Source organism: Dendrobates tinctorius, unplaced genomic scaffold (genome assembly GCF_039654945.1).
Source record: "Dendrobates tinctorius isolate UK_male_01 unplaced genomic scaffold, ASM3965494v1 ptg000233l, whole genome shotgun sequence".
NCBI lineage: Eukaryota > Metazoa > Chordata > Amphibia > Anura > Dendrobatidae > Dendrobates > Dendrobates tinctorius.
In genome coordinates, this window is record NW_027361900.1 from 4630112 (window position 1) to 4657500 (window position 27389).

At 44.9% G+C, this 27389-nt stretch overlaps 1 protein-coding gene across 1 annotated transcript in view; it reads right to left on the reverse strand.

Moving 5' to 3' along the window:
* Positions 1-9145: 9145 nt before the first annotated feature.
* LOC141060283 (uncharacterized) overlaps positions 9146-27389 on the reverse strand; it is a 51350-nt gene continuing 33106 nt past the window's right edge. Inside the window, 2 exon segments of the mRNA XM_073556500.1 lie at positions 9146-12328; positions 20843-20999. Of these exon segments, the coding sequence (XP_073412601.1) occupies positions 11100-12328; positions 20843-20999 (1386 nt within the window). The 3' untranslated portion in view covers positions 9146-11099.

Genomic DNA, 27389 nt, shown 5'->3' on the forward strand with positions numbered 1-27389 from the left:
TGACCAAAGAGGAGTAGAGGGCAATAATGACTTCACGTGATCTAGACTGTATGCTTCTGCTAATACATCCTAGAATTGCATTTGCCTTTTTTGCTGCTGCATCACACTGTTGACGCATATTCAGTCTGTGATCTATTAGTATACCCAAGTCTTTTTCACATGTGCTGTTGCTTAGCCCTATTCCTCCCATTCTGTATATGCTTTTTACATTTTTATTGCCCAGATGTAGTACTTTGCATTTTTCCCTGATGAAAACCATTCTGTTAGTTGCTGCCCACTTCTCCAGTTTATTTATATCTTTTTGAATCCTCTCTCTCTCTTCTCTAGTATTAGCTATCCCTCCTAACTTTGTGTCTTCAGCAAATTTAATTAGTTTACCCTCAATTCCTTCATCTAAATCGTTGATAAAGATGTTGAACAATACAGGGCCCAGGACAGAGCCCTGTGGTACCCCACTTGAGACATTCTTCCAACTGGATGTGCAGCCATTTACGACCACTCTTTGGATCCAATCACTAAGCCAGTTATGAATCCACCTAACAGTTGCCTTGTCCATTCCATACCAAGTCATTTTTTTCAATAAGGATTGTATGAGAGACTTTGTCAAACGCTTTGCTGAAGTCAAGATATACTATATCTACAGCATTTCCCTGATCCACCCAATCAGTGATTCTGTCATAGAAGGAAATTAAGTTAGTCTGACATGACTTATTAGTTACAAACCCATGCTGACTCTGTTTAATCACTTCATTCTTATCCAGGTACTGACATACATGTTGTTTAATAATTTGTTCAAAGATCTTTCCTGGTATAGACGTCAGACTCACCGGCCTATAGTTGCCTGGGTCCACCTTCTTCCCTTTTTGAAGATAGGAACATTTGCTCTTCTCCAGTCTTCTGGGACTTCTCCTGTACTCCAAGAATTTTCAAATATTATGGAGAGGGGTTCAAAAATTTCTTCTGCTATCTCCTTCAGTACTCTGTGATGTAATTCATCTGGACCTGGAGACTTGAATTCATTTAGGCTAGCTGTTTCCTCACTATCTTCCTGTTTATAGATATCCTGGATTCCTCTATTCCCTTAATAGGACAGTGAAAAACAGTTGATGTTACATTTCCTTTCTGAGAGAAAACAGATGCAAAATAGGAATTTAAAAGTTCGGCCTTCTCAACATCCTTTCTTACCATTTCATCATTTTCATCCGGTAAAAATCCTATAGCATCTTTGACTTTTCTTTTACTTTTGAGATATCCCCAAAATCCTTTATTATTGCTTTTGACATCTCTTGCAAGCCTCAATTCATTGTCAGCTTTAGCTAATCTGATTTGTGCCCTGCAAGTTCTGCAGACAGCATTATATTCTTCTTTAGATATGCCTCCCTCTTTCCATTTTATAAACATTTTTTTCTTCCTTTTTAGCATGTGCTTAAGTTCTGTGTTCATCCATCCTGGCTTCCTTAAATGCTTCCTATTCTTCCCTCTTTTCGGAATTGTTAACAATTGTGCTTTGAGAATTTCATTTTTCAAGATTTCCCATCCTTCCTGGACAGTTTTGTCCTTAAGGATATCCAGCCAATGGATCCCTCCAATTCTCTTTCTGAATCCCTTAAACTCTGCCTTTCTGAAATCTAACCTTGACATCTGAGTCTTCACAGGTCTTCCTCCTCTAGTTATCCAAAATTCTAAAATAGCATGGTCGCTACCTCCTAGGGTCCCAGCCACTTTTACCTCCTCAACCATTTCCTCCCTGTTTATAAGGATTAGATCCAAGGTAGCAGTTCCCCTTGTTTTCTGCCCTACCTTTTGGAAGATAAAGTTGTCAGCAAGAGAGGATAAGAATTTCCTTGACCTGTTAGTTTTGCCTGAGAGAGATTTCCAACAAATGTCTGGATAGTTGAAATCTCCCATGAAAACTATGTCATATTTTTGGAGAACTTGGCCATTTGATGCATAAAGAGGTCATCCATATCTTCAGCTTGCACAGGCGGCCTGTAGTAAATGCCTACAATGGTGTCCTTTCCACTGTTCTGTCCTTGTATTCTTACCCAAACAGTAAGTAAGTCCTTGTATTCTTACTCTCAACAGGGAATCCCCCATGACCACCACTCTCCGTTTCTTCTTCACAACATTTTTCTTTCTCCATCCAGGAGGATTCTGAAGGCGTACAAGGTTGCTGTTTGTGGGCAAAGTCTTATCCTGATGTATTTCTTCATCATTCTCCTGCGTAAGAGCCTGGTACTGGTTCCTGAGCAGTATGGGTGCTGACTGCCTCCTGATCCTCCTGCTTCTATGGGTCACATGTTTCCATTCCTCTGTTTCTTCAGGTGCACTTTGAACTTCTTCTCTTTCTGTAACATGAAGAGATAATTCTGCTCTGTCTAAGAACTCTTCACCTTCCTTAATGATCTTCAATGTAGCTATCCTCTCCTCGAGATTTTGCAACTTTTCCTCCAACAGGGACACAAGCTTGCATTTGTGGCATGTGAAGTTTGGGTTTTCTACTGGTAAGTCTGTGAACATGTAGCAAGAAATGCAGCTCACCAAATGGCTCCTGGCCTCTTCCATATTGTTATTGTTAAAGAGATTTCAAAGCGATGAAAAATGAGCCAAAATTTACCGATTTCCTCTTTTCAGCTGCAACGGCTAAAATCCAGTGATCGTTGAGCTCGCGGAGACTCTTCACTTATGCTAAAATTTTGCCCGCTTTGCTTCCCTGCCAGTAATATTTGGCATTACTTTTCCGTAGATTGTGCTCGTATTTGTGTTGGATCAGTTGGTATAGTTCATACCTTAGTTTCTGTAATGTTTGGAGGATTGTGTTTGTGGGGCTACGTTTGTGAGCCTCTTCTAGTGCGGCTATGTTTTGATTAATTTCCTCTATTTGGTGTAGTGTTGGTTTTTTATTCTGGGACGCTATTTTACCCTGGATGTCGGCCTTGTGGGCGCACCATACTGTAGATACGGACACATCGGGTTTGTTATTAATTGTGAACTATTCTGATAATGATTCCTGCAATTGGGGCCTAATTTTATGGGATGTGATTCAGTAGTTATTTACTCTCCATGGGGAATATGTCGGATAGTTGTGTCCCTCTGTAATTTGACTGGAGACCGGGGCATGGTCCGACCAGGTTATGTTCCCTATCATGGCCTGTAATAACCATTTATCTGTGACCATTAGATCAGTTCTGGAGTCACCTCTATGGGAGTGTGAGTAGAAGGTGTAATCCCGCTCGGAGGCATGTAGTGCCCGCCAGACATCGTAGAGTTCTTCCGCTAGGAAGGTCTGAGAGAGTGATTGGGTGTTTTCTTTCTTCTGAGGGGGTAGCGATTTGTCAATGTTAGGACAGGGGGTGATGGTAAAGTCCCCACAGACTAACAAGGCACCTTTTTTAACCTTTGCCACTACCGCCAGGGTACCTTTAAGAAATGAAATCTGCTTGGAGTTAGGGGCATTAATAGAGACAATTGTGTAGGTCTTGTTATTTATGGTTCAGACTAGGATGACGTATCTGCCCTCGTCGTCCACTACGCTGGTGATTAGCTGGAAGGCGACGGTGTTCTTTATCGCGATTACTACTCCTCTTTTTTTGTCAATTGCATGGGAATGAAAGACATTTGGGAAATTTCTATTCTGCAGTCTGGGGGCGTCAGTGCTATATTGGTGGGTGTCCTGAATGCACAATACATCTGCTTTTAGGGATTTGGCCTCTTTCCATAGAAGGGATCTTCTGAATTGACTATTCAGTCCCTTTACATTAATGCTAGAAATGTGAAGAACCATGTACAGATTACAGATACAATCTATGTGTCACCACTAGACAATTAGGAAAAATGTGGGAATAACAAAAAACAAACTTTAATTTTGTGAAAAAACTGTAACAGCTTCAAAAATAGAGTTTGGTTCTAAGTGAACCTCCTGGATATGCTCCGCTATCCAGTATATAGTGGGGGGTATTGAGGGCTGATATGCTCCTCTATCCAGTATATAGTGGGGGCATTGGGGGTTGATATGCTCCTCTATCCAGTATATAGTGGGGGGTGAAGAGAAAGAAAAAACTCTCCTCTCGTGCCTCCGCAGACCATGGTGAAAAGTAGTCTTGTATTCTCTTCTCTTGTTCATGTCCACACCTTCATCAGGGTGTGCGGCATCTTCTTCAGCGGGGAGCTGGTATCCTCGTCCACAGACGCCAGCGACCACTTCTGCAGAAGAGGAATGGCCTCTCGGGGGGGAAGTCAGGAGCTGCGTGGCTCCATTCTTGGTGACGAGCACCGGGTAGCCCCACTTGTATGTGATCCCGTTGTCCTGTAGGATCTTGGTGGCTGTGGAGAACTCCCGCCTTCTGTTCAGGGTCACGGCGGATAGGTCGGTGAACACCATGATGCTCTTGAACCTCTGGGAGCTCCGGTCCACTCGCTGCAGCTTTGCTAATGGCTTCTTTAAAATGATAAAAATAAAGCCTGGCAATTACATCCCTGGGCGCAGAGGCGGGGCACTTTTGGGTTTGGGGATCCTGTGCGCTCTATTATGAGGTCTCGCTGCTCCGCCTCAGGGACTAGTGCGGTTAAGAAATCTGTTAGGAACTCCTACAACGCACCCGCAGCAACGCTTTCTGGTATCCCCTAAAGCGCAGATTGTTGCGCCTGGAGCGGTCCTCCAAATCCGCCAGCTTTAGTTTTAGGGTGGTGATCTGCTCATCTGCCTCATAATGAGAGTCCACTAAGTCGTTGTGGGCTGTGGTGAATTCCTCCAGCTTCTCCTCAGTACGGGCTGTTCTGTCCCCTATGTGCCCGATGTCTTTCTGTAGTGCAGTGAGGGCTGAGGTAATGTCACTATGTATAGCCTGCTTTAGATCTCCTAGCAGGGACTTCAGTGTGGCCTCAGTGATGGGGTGGAGGGGTGCCGTGTCAGGTGCATATACTTGCAATTTGTTGCTCTGCTTCTCCAGGCTCCTGGATGAAGAGCTGCCCGATCTATCCTGTGTCTGCTCCACTGCACTCATGCCCCTTGTGACGAACGGGAGACCCGCTGCCACCAAAGCGTGACGGACAGCGGACCCTGTTTCACCAATATGTCACAATCCCACTGCTGCCACCAATATGTGACGAACGGGAGACCCGCTGCCACCAAAGCGTGACGGACAGCGGACCCTGTGTCACCAATATGTCACAATCTCACCACTGACACGGGTGTATCAGTGGACGGAGGGACGCGGCACACAGCTATCACAGGCACAGTGGGGGCTTATCTTAGTTATCCCACCACTGGCACCATGTGACAAAAATGCAGCAAGCTAACCTTGCTCTAACAATTTGCCGCAGGGGGGTTTATTTTGGGTGCCCCATCACTGCTAACAACCTTCCAAGAACTGCGGGGATTTATGTATGTCCCACTTTCTCAGTTCCACTTTGGAACTCGCAGCTCTCCAGCGTCCCCTTACCCTCAGGACAGTCAGGGAACTGCACCTAGGATAATTAGTCACCGGACGGGCTGCTTGTTGTGCACGGGCAATTAGGCTACCGCAGTAAGGGAATTATCAGTGCTGTGGCCGCAGCCCCCCTTTAGCAATATAAGACCTTTCTGTCCTGCCAACTAGCCTAATCAATCACACACACCACGCTGCCACCATCCACGGTTTATTTAATCAAAGAGTTCATTAAGAGGGTCCGCGGCAAACCCCTTGAATTAGTAGCGATTATCTAAACAAGGCGTATAGATCGTTTCTTAGAGCATGAAGACAGACTGAATTATTATATCATTTATTCCCCAAAATGAGGGCAGTGATTACAGTATATAGATAAAAGTTGTTATAAAATTGAGACATAAAATATGTACAATACAAGTATAAAACAAAAATGGATGAAAACAGAAAGTACACTCACGGTTGCTTATGACTCTTTAGGCATCCCATGTGGCTTGGGGGAGGGGCGGCAACCAAACATCCCAAGACATGGGGGTTAGGTCTGTTCAGCATCAAAACTCAGCTCCAACTGGCCTGGGATATGGTAGGGAATGCATATAGACTAGGGTTTGTGACCTCATGAAAGGGGCGGTCTGGAGAGGACCAACCTCCCTCTCTTCAAGTTATGATTTGGCTACAAAACTTATGAGGATCATATCTTAGCAAGGGGAGCCTGCACAAACACATATATGGTATCATTGGTTGTAGCTCATCGAATAGAGTGAAACAACTCCAAGCATGCAATAATTACAACATTCCATTTGGGAGCAATCCATATCTCGGTTTCTGGAGGTCCGAGAACTTCACCAGAGGCACCGTAGCGAAGCCGGGTCCACTCAGATAACAGAAATATCACTATTATATCTCTGTCATGAGCGGAGTACGAGCTAGGCTTCTTTTAATATTTCCTATACGTGTAACCAGCCTTTGGTTTTAAACAAAGGACCATCTTTTCACTTAGCTAATTAACATTCCTAGCTCACAGGAAATGGACGGTTTCAGGTTTCACAGAGCTGTGCACATGAAGACACTGGTGTGTGTGGGGGGGAAGAGAAGGGGGGTTTGCAGCTACACAGCAGGCTGCAATGTCCTGATAAGAAAAGGGGAGACTTCTAGAAGTTTCTAGAAACATCTTTACAGTACATTACACCCCTCTCCGGTGAGGTCTGACCCAGTGTCAGGAGATCAGACCCCTCAGAGTGCTCAACACAGTCGCTGGCCGCATGGTGACTGCTGCGGTGGCCATCTTGGATTTTCTTGGGCGCTGGCACAAAGACCGGTATCCTGACCAGCGCTGCTCCCCTGCTCCTCATTGCATGCCCCATCAGTGCCCGGACCCCGTCTGAGGTCGTGGTGAGTGGAATTGCGGGTTTCCCTGACCGTTTGTTGCTGCTGGGGCATGCAGCTAGTGTTGCCTGCGCCCGCTCAGCTCCTCATCCAGACACGCCCCCTGTGTCCTCATTATATAAGCTATTCATTTATAAGTGCACAGTATCTATTCACCTTTTAAACTGATACCAAGTGATATATCTACAATCCGTTTACATATATCTATGCATGAATTTATCTTATACTCAATAAATACGGTGCACTTAATCTCATTTCCACTTTGATAGTGACGCTCTCTTAGGATACATTTGACTCTATGGTGGCACTTTTGCACATAGCCACTAGATGGAGCTACAACATTTGACATTTAAAAACATATGTGACATGCACAAGTGTGAACAAGTCGGTCAGACAGTGTTCACGCCACCCTCTGGCTGAAACATAAGAAAACACAAAATGACAAATTTGCAAAAATACTCTGCAGTAAAAAATATGACAGTAATCAGCAAGTGCTGGATAACAAATACAGGGTATTTAGTCGATACATGTCTTGCAAAAAGTGTATAGCAAGCTGCTCCACCACGTCACGGTAACCCTTCACGGAGCAGTCCCTATCTAATGTATTTAAAACCTGAACATGTGAACAGTGTCTAAATGAACAGGATACAGACAGGCGCCCCCCAGTATGGGCTCATGGTGCAAGGCAGCTCATTTATGTGCATGTTACACAAGAGAGGGGTGGGGTCTCCCAAACCATGCTAAGCAAGGAAAAAATCGGATTAAAAACATATGTGACATGCACAAGTGTGAACAAGTCGGTCAGACAGTGTTCACGCCACCCACTGGCTGAAACACAACAAGAAAACACAAAATGACAAATTTTTTTGCAAAAAATGTATCGACTAAATACCCTGTATTTGTTATCCAGCACTTGCTGATTACTGTCATATTTTTTACTGCAGAGTATTTTTGCAAATTTGTCATTTTGTGTTTTCTTGTTGTGTTTAAGCCAGTGGGTGGCGTGAACACTGTCTGACCGACTTGTTCACACTTGTGCATGTCACATATGTTTTCTATCCATTTTTTCCTTGCTTAGCATGGTTTGGGAGACCCCACCCCTCTCTTGTGTGACATGCACATAAATGAGCTGCCTTGCACCACGAGCCCATACTGGGGGGCGCCTGTCTGTATCCTGTTCATTTAGACACTGTTAACATGTTCAGATTTTAAATACATTAGATAGGGACTGCTCCATGAAGGGTTACCGTGACGTGGTGGAGCAGCTTGCTATACACTTTTTACAATAAATGTATCGACTAAATACCCTGTATTTGTTATCCAGCACTTGTTGATTACTGTCATATTTTTTACTGCAGAGTATTTTTGCAAATTTGTCATTTTGTATTTTCTTGTTGTGTTTCAGCCAGTGAGTGGCGTGAACACTGTCTGACCGACTTGTTCACACTTGTGCATGTCACATATGTTTTTAATCCGTTTTCTCCTTGCTTAGCATGGTTTGGGAGACCCCACCCCTCTCTTGTGTGACATGTACATAAATGAGCTGCCTTGCACCATGAGCCCATACCGGGGGGTGCCTGTCTGTATCCTGTTCATTTAGACACTGTTAACATGTTCAGGTTTTAAATACATTAGATAGGTACTGCTCCATGAAGGGTTACCGTGACGTGGTGGAGCAGCTTGCTATACACTTTTTGCAAAAAATGTATCGACTGAATACCCTGTATTTGTTATCCATCACTTGCTGATTACTGTCATATTTTTTACTGCAGAGTATTTTTGAAAATTTGTCTTTTTGTGTTTTCTTGTTGTGTTTCAACATTTGACATTTGGCTGAATTTTTATATCTACACATGGTTTACACAAATTATATTTTCTTGTCTTACCTCTATACTATTTAACATTATAAGTTGTATACATGATTGATTACCACTTCTTTCTCTGTAAAAACAATCCCCTTTAACCCCTTTCCGACATCAGGCGTAAATGTACTTCCTCTCTTTGATGTGGGCTCCGGCGGTGAGCTTACATCTTTTCCGGTACGTCAGCTGTCTTGAACAGTTGCCATTTGCCCCTAACAGCCTCTGACAGCAGCATTTAATGCGCACTTCCAGCAAGCGCGCCGGAAATCCGCCCATCGGTGACCCCGTCACATTATCATAGGTCACAGATGGGTTGGCATGACAACCAGAGGTTTCCAGCAGACCTCTATGCTTGTCACTGCCGGAATGCTATGAGCACCGTCCGCTAGCCAAAACCACATGAACTAGGGATCATCCTGCCGAACTCCAGCTCTCCTATTAGCATGGGCAAAATGCTACTCAGACAACACAGGGTGAGGGTAAAACAGTGTGGCAATGCTTTATTGTACCACAAAACAGGCAGATAACACATAGAACAGTTTCAGAAAAATACCCAAGATGGGGCACATTACAGAGTCTCACCCTTCCATTGACCCGCCAGGAAAATAGCTTCTGTGACTTCAGATCTTCCAGGGTCACTACCCCATTTGTGGCACGCACACACAGAGAGGAGGTAACGACAAGCGTAGGAAGATGACAGTCCATACAAGGCCAGCTGAACCGAGGATCATAACTTGGCTTCATATTCCAGGGTCGGATACTCCACCTGTGGCATGCACACAGAGAGGAGGTAACAACAAGTGTAGGAAGATGACAGTCCATTGAGTCCATACAAGGTACAAGGCCGGTTGATCCAAAGATCACAATCTGGCATCTGCAAACGTATCCATGGTTCAGTGATAGTCAATGGAGCAGATCTGTATTCTTCCAACCAAGGCTGAAAACCCCTAGGTTGTTTCCTATAGAATGATAGATCCATGTCCCTTGTGATGATGTTGTGGCTGCTGTCCTGTCTCTTGTCCTTAGGATGAATAGATGTCTTGGCAGAATCTCTCTGGCTATTTCTCTCTCTCAGTCTCTTTATACAGAGGCATGTAACCTATTTTTAGACTTAACAAGTGTTCCTCATTCAGTATTTATATAAAGGGTAAGAATGGAGATGAGATTATTATAGCATTACTTGATTATTTAAACTATTTGCATAGTTTTTCCCTCTCTGCTTTAGAAGTAAACAAACTGGCTCCATAACACAATGTATAATTAGCATATAAGCAAACATCACCAGTGATCAAGGATAAGCGCACAATAAAAGTCAATATTACTGACTTACACAAACAAAAGTCTATTTTCTTCACCAACTAGAAATCAACACTTAAATTTAAAGCCAACATACAGATAACATTCTATTATTCTTCGTTTGCTAAAAAATAGTCATCTGGTTAATTAAGATACAATGCTGTATGTCTTTACAATGCCAAAAGTAAAAAAAGAAATGTTTTTAAAAATATAAAAAAAAATAAAAGTTCAAATTACCCCCTTTCGCCCCTTTCAAAATAAAATAAAAAATCAAACATACACATATTTGTTCATAATCGCCTGATCTATCAATATAAAAAAGAATTAACCCGATCGCTAAATGGCGTAACGAGAAAAAAAGTAAAAACGCCAGAATTACTTTTTTTGGTCACCACAACATTGCATTGAAATGCAATAAAGGATGACCAAAAGATCGTATCTGCACCAAAATGGTATTCATTAAAATCATCAGCTCGGCACACAAAAAATAAGCCTTCACCCAACCCGAGATCATAAAAAATGGAGACGTGACGGGTATCAGAAAATGGTGCAATTCTTTTATACTTAACCTAATAAAGAGGAGTTATTTTTACTGATACAGTGGGTACGGAAAGTATTCAGACCCCTTTAAATTTTTCACTCTGTTTCATTGCAGCCATTTGGTAAATTCAAATTCATACTATCTATTCCTGACACTGGAGGGGCTTATAAACTTACACAGTATATAGTTTGAGGTGTGGGATCTGCCAATATGTGGCTAGTTTTCTGACTGTTTCGAATAACATGATACATGATTTTAGTTTTTTTCTTTTTTCGTTTAGTCTCGCTTGAATATAGGTCAATGTTAAATAGTCTCCTGATGAGTCGCCTTTGGTGAGGACGATGAAACCCGTAGAAATGAGAGGCTTGGAGAGTGAGTGTGTAAACCTCACCTCACCCTATATACTGAGATGTGGGGTACATGTTTTTTCTATTATTCACGTTCCAACTAACCTTCAGGGGGCGAATTATGGGTATAGTTTTACATTTGCAATTAATAAGGTTTAGTTTTTTCCTTTCGTCAGCAAACATGAGGAATGACAAGAGACAACCCATTTAAGAAGGTGCAATTTTCGTTAAAACTATTCCAACACTATGAACATAAAAAAGGCTTCTCCCCTATGTGACATCTCTGATGTTTATTAAGAGTTGATTTCCAAGTAAAATATTTCCCACATTAAGAAAATGAAAATGGCTTCTCCTCTGTGTGACTACTCTGATGGCGTTCAAGATGCGCTTTCTGGTTAAAATATTTCCCACATTCTGAACTGGAAGAAGGCTTCTCCCTTGTGTGAGTTCTCTGGTGGGTAAGAAAACATGATTTCTGTGCAAAATATTTCCCACATTTTAAACATGAAAAAGGCTTCTCCCCTCTGTGGATTCTCTGGTGCTTAACACAATTTGATTTAGTGTTAAAACATTTCCCACATTCTGAACATGAAAAAGGCTTCTCCCCTGTGTGAGTTCTCTTGTGGGAAAGAAAACTTGATTTCTGTCCAAAACATTTCCCACATTCTGAACATGAAAAAGGCTTCTCCCCTGTGTGAGTTCTCTTGTGGGAAAGAAAACTTGATTTCTGTCCAAAACATTTCCCACATTCTGAACATGAAAAAGGCTTCTCCCCTGTGTGAGTTCTCTTGTGGGAAAGAAAACTTGATTTCTGTCCAAAACATTTCCCACATTCTGAACATGAAAAAGGCTTCTCCCCTGTGTGAGTTCTCTTGTGGGAAAGAAAACTTGATTTCTGTCCAAAACATTTCCCACATTCTGAACATGAAAAAGGCTTCTCTCCTGTGTGAGTTCTCTTGTGGGAAAGAAAACTTGATATCTGTCCAAAACATTTCCCACATTCTGAACATGAAAAAGGCTTCTCCCCTGTGTGAGTTCTCTTGTGGGAAAGAAAACTTGATTTCTGTCCAAAACATATCCCACATTCTAAACATGAAAAAGGCTTCTCCCCTGTGTGGATTCTCTGGTGCTTAACACAATCTGATTTATTGTTAAAACATTTCCCACATTCTGAACAGGAAAAAGGCTTTTCCCCCGTGTGATTTCTCTGGTGTCTAACAAAATGTGATTTCTGTGCAAAATATTTCCCACATTCTGAACAGCAAAAAGGCTTCTCCCCTGTGTGAATTCTCTGGTGTCTAACAAAATGTGATTTCTGTGCAAAATTTTTCCCACATTCTGAACAGTAAAAAGGTTTCGCTCCTGTGTGAATTCTCTGGTGAGTAACAAAATGTGATTTCCATGTAAAACATTTCCCACATTCTGAACATGAAAATGACTTCTTTGCTTTAGGAGCAGTTTGGTTTTTATTACCTCTTTTGTGACTTTGATTTTCCTTAGTAGTCAGTAATGAATCAGAAGATGGGACCTGTTTCATAGGATCAGATGACAGATCTTTGCTGTGAATGGATGATGGTATATCTGGAGTAATAGCAATCACTTCAGTTGTATCTTGTAGGATCTCAAGATCATCAGATTTAAAAATTGTAGATGTCAGCTGTCCCTTTGATCTCCTGGTACAGTCATCTGCTAAGATAAAAACAATTATTTTTTAATAAAATATCCTTGAGTTTTATATTTTTGAGCATTTCTACTTAAACTGTCCATAAAAATGGCAAGCTATGTAAAAGCTTAAATTATTTACCAAGACAATGACAGTTCACAGTCTAATAGAAAACCTTGTAGGATGAACCAGTAGTGTGTGGTGTTCAACTGTTTGTTCATTCTGCCTCCCAAATATCAAATAAAAAGAAACCAATCAATGTTATGTAGGCGAAAATAATACCAATTCTCATCTCACAAAAAACAAGTCCCCACTCAGGTCCATCATCTGTCAATGGAAAAACAGAGGTTCCCGCACTATTAGTGGCTCAAAGGCTGTTGAAAAGCAACAAGGTTTCAATAAACCAATCCAGCAAAATCCGCTCTCACTTTGGAGTCTTGCAGTGTGCGCAAACAACATTTAGGATCCCTGTATTTAGCAATATTATAGTGAAAAGAATCCACTTAATTTGCGGTGTCTCCTGGAGCACAATCTGGGCACTATGTGCTGGGTAAGAAAATGGCAAATGTGTAATTTTCACTCGCCAACATCCACTGTGTGTTAATTTCCGGAAAGTGGCTGTGGAGTCAAAATATTCACTCCTCCTAAGGATTATAACCCTCAGTGAATTCATTTATAAAATGGGATCACTTTATGGGGATTTCTACTATTCTGGTTTTCTGTCATTTAGTTATATTAGGGCTTCTGCATATGGTACCACACCCTACTAAAGCTCAAAGCACATGGCCGGAATCCGCCAGATACAGCGCTGTTCTCCTCTGGTTCAGTCCTCTGTGCTCAGCTTGCGGCTTGTGTATTTGTTTCCTGCTGTGACCGTGGCCCGTTTACTGACTACTCTTGTGTCTTCTGATTCTGTATTCTGTCCTTCTGGTTCTGACCCAGCTACCTGACTATTCTTCTTGCCATCTAATACCACAGAATAGCAGGTAACACCATGGTCCAAGCCTAGGGGTCCCTGTGTAAGTCCAGATTCCATGTAATGGTGTTAAAGGGCGATGAGCAAGGCAATCCTTGGGATATGGAAAGCAGAGAAGATAGTGCCAAGCCTGTTGATGGAGGACATCTTTTGAGCTGCCAGGTGACCATGAACAGTGCCCCCAATACATTGTGTCTGCAAACTATTCCACCTAGATCTGCATTCAAATAGCTAAATGGCGCTCCTTCCCTTCTGAACACTGCCATGTGCCCAGACAGTAGTGTACAACCGTATATAGAGTATAGTGCGAAGCTGGAAAATAATTTGTAAGATCCATTTGTTTCCTATTATCCTTTGTGAAGAATTCCAAACTTACCACCACATAAAGTGACACACGTCAGATATTAATAATGGGGCCTGATTAGGAACTACTGAAATGACCAAACTCCACAGTCTCCATCAGTAATAAATGAGCAGCTAGTGGTGAAACCTCTCTGGGGTAATTAGCGTATGGGTCTCGGAGACTTCACAATCTATACTATCGTAAGGTCCAATATTTTCTGTCAGATGAGTTTCAAGAAGAAATATTAGGCATTTAAAGAGAACTGTGTATAAGGCCGGTTTCACACGTCCTGATATTTCCGGTACCGGAGATGTCCATGTGTGTATTACTCGTGGCACACGTGTGACAACTATGTCAGCATCCGTACCACATGGACGGTCGGCAGGGAAGAAGCGCTACATTAATCGCTGTTCCCCGGTGGCGGGTGCTGAAGACGCTCTCATCATTCTCCTCTGCTCTGCCGGCAGGGAGAATGATGAGAGTTATATTAAAGTGAGAATGATGATAGTAGGTGCGGGCGTTTGGGACTATTACTCCCATCAACCTACACCTGCTGCTGCCAAGAACAGTGACAGCAGGAGCGGATGATTGGAGTATTCCTCACCCACTGCCTGCGTTATAACTAAATAAATGAATGAAAAAAATGGTGTGGGTTCCCCTGTATTTTCTATAACCAGTCTGGCAAAACTCACAACTGGGGGCTGCAACCCTCATCTGTCAGCTTCAGCAAGGCTGGTTATCAAGAATAGAGGGGTCCTCACACTGTTTTTTTTAATTATATAAAGAAATAATTTAAAAACATGGCATGGAGTCCCCCCATTTTTGACAACCAGCCTTGCTAAAGCTGACAGTTGGGGGCTGGTATTCTCAGGCTTGTAAAGGGCCATGGATATTGACCCCCCAGCCTAAAAACAGCAGCCTGCAGCTGCCCAGAAAAGGCACATCTATTAGATGCGTCAATTCTGGTGCTTTGCCCGGCTCTTCCCACTTGCCCTGTGTTTTGCTTTATTTCTAATAAAATACTTTATTCTGGCTGCATCTTTATTTATCATATAACTATAGGATTAGTTATGGATAGGTGTCTTACTTTGATACCTGGTGATGAAATCTTTATTTGTAGCTTTCCGTTAATGAGATTCTCGTGCTCTGGGGCGGGGCTGTGGTGGCCTGTGGGCGGGGCTTTATGTGGTCTGATTACATATTTAGCTGTACTGGCTTATGACAGGTTGCTGATCCCTCACTGACCTGCCCCCATTATTACATAATGCATATAATAGCATTGATATTATTGGTGATAATGCCTATAATATTGTGGCTATTGTGAGGCTTAGAAAAAAATTACATCCAGTAAAATGTCACCAGCGGCGCCTGCACAGTAGCCTCTGTCTCTTACTTATAGATGCTACTGTGCAGGCGTCGCCATCACCGGTGACATTTTGCTGGATGTAATTTTTTTCTAAGCCTCACAATAGCCACAATATTATAGGCATTATCACCAATAATACCAACACTATTATATGCATTATGTAATAATGGGGGCAGGTCAGTGAGGGATCAGCGACCTGTCATAAGCCAATACAGAGGAATATGTAATCAGAGCACCACATAAAGCCCCGCCCACAGCCCCGCCCCAGAGCACGAGAATCTCATTAACTGAAAACTACAAATACAGATTAAACAACAACCACAAGACGGATTTCATCACCAGGTATCATTGTAATCAGTATAACGGTGCTGACCTGACAGTGTCTGTAGGTTACTGAGCACAATCCTGCTGACAGGGGCACTTTAAATTTAGATCTTAGGCATTTGGAAGAGGCAATGGAGAGATTTTTTGAAGATCATCAGGGAGTTACTGACTCACATTAGGCAGGAAGGCCGATCCCACCACAATCAAACCATCATACAGAATGAACAGGTTAAAAAAAGACAGAATAAAAAAATATGTTACATCCCCAACAACAACGTATGTACGAGGGGAGAACGCTAAACTGGAGCTGCCCTCATTTATGGTGGACCATTGGAGCTACTATGGATCCTGAGCAGAAGAGTAGAGAAAGTATTAGCGCCCCCATTTCAGGAGAGATTGTGCAGTAATCTGAATTCCTTAGGCTGGAAAACATAATGGAATTCATGACGTTTAGTAAATCTATGAAACCAGGGCTGGAGCCAACACATCTCCTGCAGGCGGGAATAACTGTATATTACAGCCATCAGCCACGCACAGCTTAGAGATATATCATGGCACAGGTGGAATGTTTGTCCTGGAGATTATCACAATCCTCCTTGAAATTACTGTATTTTTTGGACTATAAGACGCACCTAGGTTTTAGAGAATGAAATTAGGAAAAAAATTGAAGCAAAAAATGTGGTCAATTCTGTACTTAATATCCCCTATCCTGGTATATATGGCCTCATCCCTACCCTGGTATATATGGCCCCCTCATCCCCATTCTGATACACATGGCCCCCTCATAATAATAATAATGATACATTTTATTTCTATAGCGCCTACATATTCAACAGCACTTTACATTTCAGAGGGGATTTGTACAGACGATAGACATTACAGAATAACAATAATCACATAGATCATAACAGATACCAAGAGGAGTGAGGGCCCTGCTCGCAAGCTTACAATCTGTGAGGAAAAAAAGGGGAGACACGAAAGGTGGGTGGTAACAATTGCCCTGATTGTATGGACCAGCCATAATGTTAAGTGTGTAACAGTACAGACACAGAGGGCTAATGGATGCATAAAGCATGTGGGAACATGATGAGGGGAACCTGGTTATGGTAAAAAACTTTTGGCTGTGCCACACAGGGATTAGGTTAATGTGTTGAGGCGGTAGGCCAGTCTGAATAAATGCGTTTTCAGGGCACGCTTAAAATTGTGGCCTCATCCCTATCCTGGTATGCATGGCCACCTCATCCTTATCCTGGTATGCATGGCCCCATCCCTACCCTGGTATGCAGGGTCCCTATCTCATCCTAGTATGGATGGTCTCATCTCTATCCTGGTATGCATGGTCCCATCCCTATCCTGGTATTCAGGGCCCCATCTCGTCCTGGTATGCATGGCCCCATCTCGTCCTGGTATGCAGGGCCCCATCTCATCCTGGTATGCAGGGCCCCATCCTTATAAGTGGCCCCCACCCACATTCCTATCCTGGTATGCATGGCCACAAGAGAAAACATAAAAAAAAAAAAAAAACATTACACTTACCTACCCGGGGCTCCCTTGCAGCGTCCTGCTCCGGTGCCAGCAACTGCTTTATGCTTGTAAGTAGCACTGATAACAGTGAGTATTCACAAATATTCATTTCTCTTAAGTAGCGGCACACGTGACCGCAGGTAGCAGCAGGAAGCCGGTGGCTGACACTGCGCGCTACTGAAGGGCAAAGAATACTCACTGCCCTTTGCGTGCACAGTCCTGGCAGCTGTGCTCTGCTTGTGAGCAGCGCGTGACGTCCCTGCCATGCGCTGCTTACAAGCATATAGCAGTGCTGGCACCGGAGCAGGACGCTGCGAGGGAGCGCGGGGTAGGTAAGTGTAATGGTTTGTTTTTAATGTTTTCTGAAGGGGCCATGCATACCAGGATAGGGATGGGGATAGTGGTGTGGGCCAATTATAAGGATGGGGCCATGCATACCAGGACCGGGGTTGGGGGCCAATCATATCAAGATACTATTATTAAAGAGAAATGAATATTCATTGCCCTCCAAGCCCATTGGCGTAGAATGCAGTGAATATTCATTTCTCTTTAGCAGCAGGAACAGGAGTTAGCCGCAGCCATCGGCTCCAGCCTCGTGTGACCCACTGCTCCGCCGATGCCGTTCCCCCACCTCAGCCAGAGCCGGTACATCTGGACTATAAGACACCCCCCCATTTTCCTCCACATTTTTGAAGGAAAAAAGTGTGTCTTATAGTCCAAAAAATATGGTAGTTTTAACAAAAATTGAAAAGTCAGGAAAAAGGGAAACTCTGCTGTTATTGTACAGAAATTCACACTTGGCCTCACTGCACATTTACTGTTGTCGCTCATAAAAGGGAAGTTTGGCCCGAAAGACTGGACCTGGTCTTGTAGGGACCATGAGACATTCAGCAGCACAGAAGGGAGAGAAGATTTATCCGATAAGATCTCAGGGATCTAAGAAGCCAACAGCATCATTACCCTCCGCTTTCTCTTACAGGCCCAGCATAAGATTTTTCTTCAAGTGATTTTCTAACTTTTCAGCACATTCTGCGTACGCTGTCATTTGACTGTAGTTTACAGAACTGGGCAGGTAACGGTCAGCGTCTCCTAATCCCAGGGGGTAGGTGGATCCTCCAGGTCGTAAGGTCTATAGAAAAGGGCTTTCAATGCCCAAAGTCATTTGAACAGTTTTAGGTGGAGGAGAATGTTGTGGTCTAGAGGCAAAATGGTGATCATGGTAATACAGCCGGACTACACCACCGATAAAGCAGCCACAGCCGGTGACTGAGAGGAATCTGTGACTTCTCTGCATTCAGTGGTTACTACTCACCTGGGTAGTCATATGTGGGAATCTCCTCTTTACACCACTCATCACCCCTCACATATGTCTCTGTAGTATTAAAATGGGTCAGATCTTCACCCTGAAACAAATATTGTAAAAGTCACAGACAGATGCAGAAGTCCCATCTATGATCAGCTCTAATCCTGCCATCTCCACCGTTCTCATTACACAAGTATAAAACATATAATACTGGTGGATAAAACAAGACTGAGCACAAGACCTTCACAGCCATCTACACATCATAGGGGAGATCTCCTGACACCTTCTCTCCTCCTACCTGATGATCCTGAGGAGCACTGGGATCTTCTTGGTTACAGTCCTGTGGAAGAAGAGGACGGGGACATCTCTCTGGTGTTGTCCTCTTACTGGATAGATCTGGAGGAAACACATACAGGGACTGAATTCATTCTCTACATACAGATAATTATAGGCCGTGTGTATTTAGTCCTGTCTATTACCTGGAGATGTGAGGGGCTGGGGAACCTCCATTATGACGTTCTTGTACAGATCTCTTTGTCCTTCTAAATACTCCCACTCCTCCATGGAGAAATAGACAGCGACATCCTGACACCTTATAGGAACCTGACACACACAATGATACCGTCATCCCCCGATCCCTTCATAGTGTTACTGTATAATGTCCCAGCATTCCCAGCAGTGTCACCTCTCCAGTCAGCAGCTCAATCATCTTGTAGATGAGTTCTAGGATCTTCTGGTCATTGATGTCCTCATGGATCAGGGGGTGAGGTGGAGGCCCCGTGATTGGGCTCAGGGGTCTTCCCCATCCCTCAGACACAGGGTCCTGACAGCGATCACTAGAGGTCTTCTTCACCACTGTGTAATCCTGGTTATGGAGAGACACATTAATAAATCTCACTACAGACATTTCCAGAGTCCTCACCTCTCCAGTTCTGTCCATCTGTTATTCCCATAGATAAGAATGATGGAATGTGACGTCATCAGAATCTCTCACCTCTCCAGTGAGACGGAAGAGGATCTCTAGGGTGAGGTGTAACATCCTCTCCGCCATCTTGTCTCTGTCCATATCCATCCTTGATGGGTAAATCAGGAAAACTCTCTTCTGTAGAAGATCTTCACTGAGAGGATCCGATATTGTAGAGACCTGAATGAGAAGAAGATGATGCGATGTAACACTGTGCTTGAGAGCGGGCCCACCTGGAGCTACTGTCAGGGCTGGCGTTTGTACTTCACATGTATCAGAGTGCAGGGAGTGAGTCATGTGACCGCTCTTCAGTCTGTGGAGGAGAGGGGGAAGGAAGGTCACTCACCCAATCCAGGATGAGCGCGCTCTCCTTCAAAGCTCCCTGATGCAGAGAAGTCATCAGCCCCAAACGCCTGGACGTAGCGGGGCTTGCTCTGCCTCTGACTGTGAGCTGAGCTCACTGTCTGCACTCTTCTGCCTGGAAGGAGCCTGACAGCCAAGGAGGCTAGGAGCAGCACTGAGGACCAGGGACACACTGGACACAGCATGAGGACTGATGAGTATCTTGGCACATGTCATTTACTATTTGAAACGCCTAATCTGTTGGTCGAATATATACATACAGATATATAAAGCAATGAAGGTTCTTAAAGGGGTTGTTCACTACTTTAAATTAACCCCCCAATGTATCCCCCTGGCGCCCCTAATGAATTTTGTAAATACCTCATGTTGCCTATTCTGCCTGTGAGTGTCGCCATCGCTGGCCGCTCACAGGCAGCACATGACCCCTGGCTGCAGCCAGCTCTTGCTTCCGCTGACGTCCCGACTAGTGCTGGCAGCAGCCGGGGGTCCATCTTCCTCCTTCCGCGCTGGCTGCCAGGCTGTGGGCGGGGATATCCCCCCGCGTCACACCCGGCATCCACCAAGTGCCCATTCATTGATAAAGCGTGCAGTGGATGCTGGGTGTGACCCCGGGGGTAACCCCGCCCACAACCCAGCGCCACTGCGGGACCCAGCGCTGAGTCACGCCTCACTTGTGACGTCAGCACTGGGTTATGTGCTGCCTGTGAGCGGCCAGCGATAACACCGCTCACAGGCAGTATAGGCAACATGAGGTATTTACAAAATTCATTAGGGGCCCCGGGGGGGATACATTGGGGGTTAATATAAAGTAGTGCACACGTTGCTTTTCCATTGTGGATTTTTCTGCACGGACTCTGCAGAATCCGCAGATAAGACGACCTGTGTTTTACCTGCGGGTTTCCTGTGGGTTTCCTGCGGATTTGCTCTGCGTTTTTACACCTGTGGATTCCTATAATGGAATAGGTGTAAAAACGCTGTGAAATCCGCACAAAGAATTGACATGCTGTGGAAAATAAACCGCTGTGTTTCCGCGCTGAATTTTCCGCAGCATGTGCACAGCGGTTTTTGTTGCTCACTATGGGCCTGATTCACCGTCTCTCCTGCCTTGATTGACATGGCTGACGTCTCCTGTGTCATCCACTGTCTGTCCAGCTCTCGCACCTGCACAGGAGGGAACAGGAGCTGCGCAGCGCAACAGACTGGATGACATAGGAGGCGTCAGCCACGTCAGTAAAGGCAGGAGGATGGCAATTGTGGGGTCAGAGGAGGCGCTGAGCAGGGACCATAGACACTCATCCGACTGGACGCTGCCGATTAGCTTACGAGAAGGAGAATGATTATTTTCTTAAGTTTGCGAGCGGCTGGAATCTTGCAGGATGGCTTTTTAAATGTGGCTAAAAGGCGGTGGCTACAGGTCTTACAGATTAAAGGGAGCCTTTCAGCATGCTGTCCCCATATAAGGTCCGGCCAGCATCGCCCTCACATACAGTGTTCTAGAATGCTCTCTATACGTCCCCAATCCTCTATGCAAGGCACAAAAAAGAGCTTTTATTATATTCACAGACGGCGCGGTCTGGGCGTCTCTAGTCTTGATCCGGTGCCTACCCTCTTCTTGTGATCGCTGTCCCGCTTCGTGTGGAAGATGCGTCCTACATCATGCAATCAGTGTCCTCTATCGCACTTCTGTGCAGGTGCACTTATCTTTGCCCTACTGAAGTCAGAGCACAGTATTGTAGTGCGCATGCGCCGGCTTTACTTCCAAGTCATCAGCGCCCTTTAGCCTTTCCCAGCACATACGTACTACAGTACATAGCTCTGCTTTCAGCAGCCCAGAGAAAAGTGCGCCTGCACAGGAGCACAATGGGTGACACTGTGTGGATGACTAAGGACGTGTCATCCAGATGATGCAGTTATGGAGAATGGCGATCATAAGTCAAGACCAGCTATGCCTTGGTGAGCGCCATTGGTGAGTATAATGAGAGGTCATTTTTATGCCATGCAGAGGCAATTGGGGACAGATTTACAGCTTTCCATATAGACTCTGCCTATGGGGGTGCATTACACTATAGAGGCTGCCTATGGGGGTGCATTATACTATAGAGGCTGCTATGGGGGTGCATTATACTATAGAGGCTGCCTATGGGGGTGCATTATACTATAGAGGCTGCCTATGGGGAAGCATTACACTATAGAGTCTGCCTATGGGGGTGCATTACACTATAGAGTCTGCCTATGGGGATGCATTACATTATAGAGGCTGCCTATGAGGGTGCATTACACTATAGAGGCTGCCTATGGGGATGCATTACACTATAGAGGCTGCCTATGGGGATGCATTATACTATAGAAGCTGCCTATGGGGATGCATTACATTATAGAGGCTGCCTATGGGGATGCATTACACTATAGAGGCTGTCTATGGGGGTGCATTATACTATAGAGGCTGCCTATGGGGATGCATTATACTATAGAGGCTGCCTATGGGGATGCATTACATTATAGAGGCTGCCTATGAGGGTGCATTACACTATAGAGGCTGCCTATGAGGGTGCATTACACTATAGAGGCTGCCTATGGGGAGTGTATTACACTATAGACTCTGCTTATGGGGATACATTACACTATAGAGGCTGCCTATGGGGAAGCATTACACTATAGAGGCAGCCTATGGAGATGCATTACGCTATAGAGGCTGCCTATGGGGATGCATTACACTATAGAGGCTGCGTATGGGGAAGCATTACGCTATAGAGGCTGCCTATGGGGATGCATTAAATTATAGAGGCTGCCTATGGGGATGCATTACGCTATACAGGCTGCCTATGGGAAGTATTACACTATAGACTCTGCCTATGGGGATGCATTACACTATAGAGGCTGCCTATGGGGAAGCATTACATTATAGAGGCTGCCTATGGGGAAGCATTACGCTATAGAGGCTGCCTATGGGGATGCATTACATTATAGAGGCTGCCTATGGGGATGCATTACGCTATAGAGGCTGCCTATGGGGATGCATTACATTATAGAAGCTGCCTATGGGGATGCATTACGCTATAGAGGCTGCCTATGGGGATGCATTATGCTATAGAGGCTGCCTATGGGGATGCATTATGCTATAGAGGCTGCCAATGGGGATGCATTACACTATAGAGTCTGCCTATGGGGATGCATTACACTATAGAGGCTGCCTATGGGGATGCATTACACTATAGAGGCTGCCTATGGGGATGCATTATACTATAGAGGCTGCCTATGGGGATGCATTACATTATAGAGGCTGCCTATGGGGATGCAGTACACTATAGAGGCTGCCTATGGGGATGCATTATACTATAGAGGCTGCCTATGGGGATGCATTACATTATAGAGGCTGCCTATGGGGGTACATTACACTATAGAGGCTGCCTATGAGGGTGCATTACACTATAGAGGCTGCCTATGGGGATGCATTACACTATAGAGGCTGCCTATGCGGGTGCATTACACTATAGAGGCTGCCTATGGGGAGTGCATTACACTATAGAGGCTGCCTATGGGGAATGCATTACACTATAGACTCTGCCTATGGGGGTGCATTATACTATATAGAGAGGCGTGACAGGGGCAGATGGCGGCAGCATGACACAGATTTGGTGCCAAGCAAAGAAAAGGGGTGCGGGGAGGAATCTGAGGTACCGGCCATGGTAAAGTGCCCGAGTCAGCTGGTTGTGGGGCAGAACCCTGCTTACAGGGGCATAATGGGGGCATTACACTGTGTGGGGCCAAGAAAGGGGCCCTGTACTATGGGAACACTCCGTCTCCTCACTGCCTGTCCTCCATAGTGGGGTCGTATGTATCTATTACAGGAAACAGAAATGTGATGATTCTTACACAGAGTCTCAGTGCAGAAGGGGTTAATGTCCCCCGCGCTCAGTAATGGGGAATCTCCACATACCTCCACCTGCAGAGCCACACTCCACATATATGGCTGCTCTGTGCACAGGACCTGTGATGAGGTCACAGGAGGGGAGGAGTCAGGGGTCACATGATCTCCGGAGTGCAGACCTCCATGGAGCCTTCTCCTCAGTCAGTGACATTCCCGCCATTATTCGCCCCTCACTACTGGCACAATTACCCCGCGCCGCCTTCTCTACACAGTGTTATGTGTGGAATGTAACGTGTGATTTCTCTGGAGACAAATAGGCCCCACACATGAGGGGATTCTCACCAGTTACCGGCCGTCTACTATATGTCGGCATATGATTGTGCTATCGGCTCCACACCAGGAGCTAAAATGCCCAAATCTCGGTTATTTCCCCCCTTCCAGAGTCCGGCTGAGGCCGGGGTCACACATAACATATACAACAATCGGTCGGTGTTTCAGGGCCGAGAATCACAGAAATGTTCCCTGATCAGTGCTCCGTGTGTCCTCCGTGTGCAGAGCGAGGATGCGATCTCCTCACATCAAAGTGTCCGTGTGGCGAGATTTTACTGCAAAATGGACGTTTCACTGATCCATGGCCTGAAATATTATAGGTCTTTATAGTTCATACAGATATAGATGGCAGAATCGCCGATAATTCTGTAAAATCATTACAGAACCCGACAGGAGAGGAGACATAGTTCACATACAATAAACCATTGCAGAACCATTAGAGTTATAGATGTCAGTGACTAATAGTGTCAGTACTATGTGTACTATGGCTAGAGGAGCACTAGCGTGAGGGCAAAGGACACTGCTTCCGAGACACGAGGAGCCTGCCCCTCTAGACCCATTACCCCGGAACCGCTACTGCGGAGCCAGGGAAGGTTCCCCCTGGAACGCTGTGCCCTGTTAACCGTCACAGGGCGCAGCACACATTAGACTGCCGCTCTGAGCATGTACTGCATCTGCACTTACAGTCGCCACTAACCAGCCTGAGGTTGCTGCTGGAAAGCACACTATCTGCACGGCGCCGTACAGACGGACACTGCTACACAAGCGGTACTGTGATGCCTGTGCTGACTGGCACTAACGGATGAGAGAGCTGAATGCACTGCGGCATTAGGCAGTACCAGTACTAGGTGCTGACTCTAACTCTGTGACCCTAACTCATACACAACCGAGGGAGGGGAGTCATAATGAGTCATTCACCTGTCTCATACAGCCATCATCACACACACCACTATAACAATAAGAATTAATCTTTATCATAGCACATAGCGGGACAGCCATGCGAGGCTTTTATAGCCATGACCTTCCGGGACCTTCCTGATGGTAGAATCAGAGCAGGAGCTGGACCTAAGCATGTGACCTCCTATCTCCAATGAGAGATCATCCCACGGGCATGCTCAGTGGACCGAAAGGAGGACTTAGTCCCTGGAGTAGCTCGCTGCTGACCAGCATACTAAGTCGCCAGGAGCAAAGGTCGGAGCAGGACGCCGGTGCATGTCGGCGGAGACCCTCATTCTCTCCTTGGAGGCCCGGATGGCATCCTGAGTGCAATCCCAAATGTCACGAGCCTCCACCACCCAGTCTGCCACCCTGGAATTGGTGGACAACACGGGCATAGGGGCAGGGATGCGCGGAAGCTGGCCATAATTAAGTAGGAATAGGGTCTAGCCGGTGGAATCAGCCACAGTATTGCTCAAAGCAAACTCTGCCCATGGTAGCAGGGATGCCCAGTCATCTTGCCTGACCGAGACAAAATTTCGTAGGTATGTGACCATGGTCTGGTTGGTTCTCTCTACCAACCCGTTCATCTCGGGATGATAGGCCGAGGAGAGATTTAGCTCAATGCTGAGCAGACTACAGAGCTCTCTCCAAAATCGAGACGCAAACTGGGGACCCCAGTCACTGACTATCTTGTCTGGCATTCCATGCAAGCGAAAGACAAGTTTAATGAACAATGCTGCCAGGCCTTGTGCAGAAGGTAGCCGCGAGAGTGGCACCAGGTGCACCATCTTGAAGAAATCATAGAATCGTAGAGTAGGAAGAGACCTCCTGGGCCATCTGGTCCAACCCCCTGCTCAAAGCAGGATTCGCTTAATCATGCCAGACAGATGTCTGTCCAGCCTCTGTTTGAAGACTTCTGTTGAAAGAGAACTCACCACCTCTCGTGGCAGCTTGTGCCACTCATTGATCACTCTGTCAAAAAGTTTTTTCTAATATCTAATCTGTGTCTCCTCCCATTCAGTTTCATCCCATTGCTTCTAGTCTTTCCTTGTACAAATGAGAATAAAGTTGATCCTTCTACAATGTGACAGCCCTTTAGATATTTGTAGACAGCTATTAAGTCTCCTCTCAGTCTTTTCTTCTGCAGACTAAACATTCCCAAATCCTGCAACCTTTCCTCATAAGACAGGGTTTGCAGACCGGTCACCATTCTGGTCGCTCTTTTCTGAACTTGCTCCAGTTTGTTGATGTCTTTTTTAAAATGTGGTGCCCAAAACTGGACACAATATTCCAGATGAGGTCTGACCAAAGAGGAGTAGAGGGAAATAATGACTTCACGTGATCTAGACTGTATGCTTCTGTTAATACATCCTAGAATTGCATTTGCCTTTTTTGCTGCTGCATCACACTGTTGACATATTCAGTCTGTGATCTATTAGTATACCCAAGTCTTTTTCACATGCAGCGTCGGGCTGGCCCACCGGAGAACCGGAGGATTCTCCGGTGGGCCCTGGCATCTGGTGGGCCCTGGCATCTGCAGGCATACAGGGCCAGCAGTTGCCTAGGGCCCCCGCTGCTCCAGGGGCCCCCAGCCAGTGGTGTGTCGCACACCATGCAGCTGCTATGGGGGCCCCTGCCAGCGGAGCAGCAGCGGGTGTCAGGAGGCAGGAGCCCCTGTCCCCGCTGCTAAAGAGAAATGAATATTCACCGCGAAGCAGTGAATATCATTTCAGGTCTCCACCCCCAGAGGCCCCGCCCCCAGCCCAGTAAGCCGCTCTGCATCAGGGCCGGCGCCGCCCTCAGTCCTCTCTGCTCCTGGCTCACAGCCAGTGCGCGATGACGTCACTACATCACACATCCGCTGTGTGTCTGGCAGAGGGGGCAGCTCCTGACACTGAAGCCGGGATCAGCGTGGGAGCAGGAGGAGAGGTGAGTATTGTGTTTTTTTTTTTTTTAATATCTCTCTCGCTCTCTCTATCGGTCTCTCTCTCTATCTATCTATCTCTATATCTCTATATATCTCTCTTATATCTATCTTTCTATCTCTATCTATTATCTATATCTATCTATTTCTATATCTATCTCTATCGCTCTATCTTTATATCTATCTTTCTATCTCTACATCTATCTCTATATCTTTCTATTATGTCTATCTGTCTATCTCTATATCTATCTATCTTACTCTATCTATCTCTATATCTATTATCTCTATATTATCTATCTAGCTACCATCTATATCTATCTTTATCTATATATATCTCTATCTAATATCTATATCTACCTATCTCTATACCTATCTATCTATTTATCTATCCGTTATCTATCTCTATATCTTTTCTCTGTATCTATCTATCTCTATATCTTTTCTCTGTATCTATCTATCTCTATATCTATTTCTCTCGCTATCTATCGCTCTATCTCTACATCTATCTCTATATCTATCTTTATATCTATATCTATATATCTATCTCTATCTATCTATCTCTATATCTCTCTCTATAGCTATCTATCTATATATATCTATCTATCTCTATATCTATCTCTCTGTATATCTATCTATCGCTGTATCTC